Below are 1,872 nucleotides of genomic sequence, written 5' to 3' on the forward strand. Positions count from 1 at the left end.
GGGGTTATATAAATCGATATATACCACGGTTAGAAACCGTGGGAAATAAATATGATATATACCACGGTTGGATACAAACCGTGGTTTTTTTAGTTTTTTTTTTAAATAAAATCCCCTAATTATTTGATTCTAATCATATTCATTCAACCTGCAACCTGCCCATTTTCACCATATATATCCACACTGGATTTAAAAACACATTGCTCAAATAAGCAATTCATAGTGCAACACAAACAAAAGAAATAAATTTACACATCCAACACAAAGACATTGAATTGCTAAAAGAATTTTGAACTTTTTTGAGTCATCAATAATAAAAGAAACATCCAAATTTACTTGTTATATCAAAATAATAATGACCTAACTTGTTGCATCAATAAAAAAAAAAACAATCTATTTGTTCTATCTAAAATATCAAAAAAAAATGGTGAGACCAAGCACCACACCTTAATTGGAAAGGGTCAAAACCTAGCTAAGACTCGACGCTTGGCTCGAACGCTCCATTATGCTGGATGAATCTAAGAATTTCAAGTCGAACAACATCAAGTTCCTCTTGTGTGTATGTATCTTTGAGGGATAGATTTGTCATCTGCACGACGATCAAAGATAAAAAAAAAGTATATAATAACTAAATAATGAAGAGTAACACAAAATAGAGAATGCTAGTGTATGACGAAATATACCTTATTTTCAAAAGAATTATCTAAACAAGCTTCCATTATTTCTCTCATAAACTTCATTACGTAATACCCACACTCTTTACTACCAGGTTGGTACGGGCCCTAAGTACAAACATGGAAAATATTCATAAGCATATATTTTTCCAAACACACAGTATATATGCATAAAAATTTGTTTATTACCATAATCTTCTCCCACTTCACTGGACCTTTACTTCCTTTCCCTTCAAGTCTTTCTATTTTCATGACCGCACTTCAAAATAAGATCAATGTAAAACCTAATTAGCAAGTAAAAGATAAGCACGTAATGATATAATTATTTCATATACATACACAATCATGACAAACCTGTTAAAATAGATATCCATATCATTAGATGGTAGATTATGCATCGAATCCAACCAATTAAAAGTCATTCGCGATAAATTAATAGCAATCAAAACCCAATGTCCACTACAAAAAGATCAGAGGCATGTGTGGTTAAAAAAGAAAAATTAGGCATTAAAACTATAATATACATTCCAATGAAAATGATAAAACATGGATAGTATTAAAAATATAAGACAATATCCTTACCCTGGATTATAAGGGATAAGAACAACTCTTTTTCCACTTGTATTCTGCAAGCTCTCCACAATAATTTTAGTTTTCTCATTCCCATTAGCTCTTGTGAAAGATAAAGGGTTTATAAATCCGACGACATCACGACAACTCACAAATTCGTCATAAAGAATCCTAGAGAAAGAAAAATAAAGCAATCATAATTACTAAAACTAAATATGAATATCTAAGATTTACGATAGCACCAACAATGAAATTTTGCAGATATTCTAACCTCATGTATACCACCAAAATAGCAGCATCTAACCAACCCATGTTACATACATCCATTATATCGCTTTTCTCCATAATGAAACTACCCATATTATCTCCAAACAATTCTCCTCCCATTTGGAAAATGTATCGAACCTTGGTCCCCCAAGCCATATATTGAGGAATCCCACAAACGAATCTATTGCACCTTGATTATGACTATCACTAGTTTGATTTTTACTTCCCTAAATTAAAAATTCAGAACAACCAATTATTAAAAGAGAAGCCAAATTCAGAAATCGATCATATAACTTCATATTAAAGAATCTTGTTATTTACCTCAATGTCGCCTTTATAATAGACATGGTCCTTTGGCCAA

General features: G+C 31.4%; 1 protein-coding gene across 1 annotated transcript; it reads right to left on the minus strand.

The window, feature by feature from the left end:
• Positions 1–205: 205 nt before the first annotated feature.
• Positions 206–1,571, minus strand: LOC147481959 (uncharacterized). The gene is made up of 6 exons (XM_086579140.1): positions 1,516–1,571; positions 1,257–1,415; positions 1,029–1,133; positions 864–933; positions 684–782; positions 206–589 (listed from the first exon to the last, which is right to left on the minus strand). Exons 1-6 carry the CDS (start codon positions 1,569–1,571, stop codon positions 473–475), a joined length of 606 nt encoding a protein of 201 aa, XP_086435266.1. The 3' UTR covers positions 206–472.
• Positions 1,572–1,872: the final 301 nt, after the last annotated feature.

Source organism: Coptis chinensis, chromosome 8 (genome assembly GCF_015680905.1).
Source record: "Coptis chinensis isolate HL-2020 chromosome 8, ASM1568090v1, whole genome shotgun sequence".
Classification (NCBI taxonomy): domain Eukaryota; kingdom Viridiplantae; phylum Streptophyta; class Magnoliopsida; order Ranunculales; family Ranunculaceae; genus Coptis; species Coptis chinensis.

Excerpts from the sequence above, each read along its gene's own strand:
- LOC147481959 (XM_086579140.1), bottom strand. The coding sequence starts at position 1,571 with ATGGATGTATGTAACATGGGTTGGTTAGATGCTGCTATTTTGGTGGTA. Across the intron at positions 1,134-1,256 it reads CTTATCCCTTATAATCCAGG|TGGACATTGGGTTTTGATTG; the intron begins GTAAGGATATTG and ends ATCTTTTTGTAG. Across the intron at positions 783-863 it reads TGAAGTGGGAGAAGATTATG|GGCCCGTACCAACCTGGTAG; the intron begins GTAATAAACAAA and ends GTTTGTACTTAG.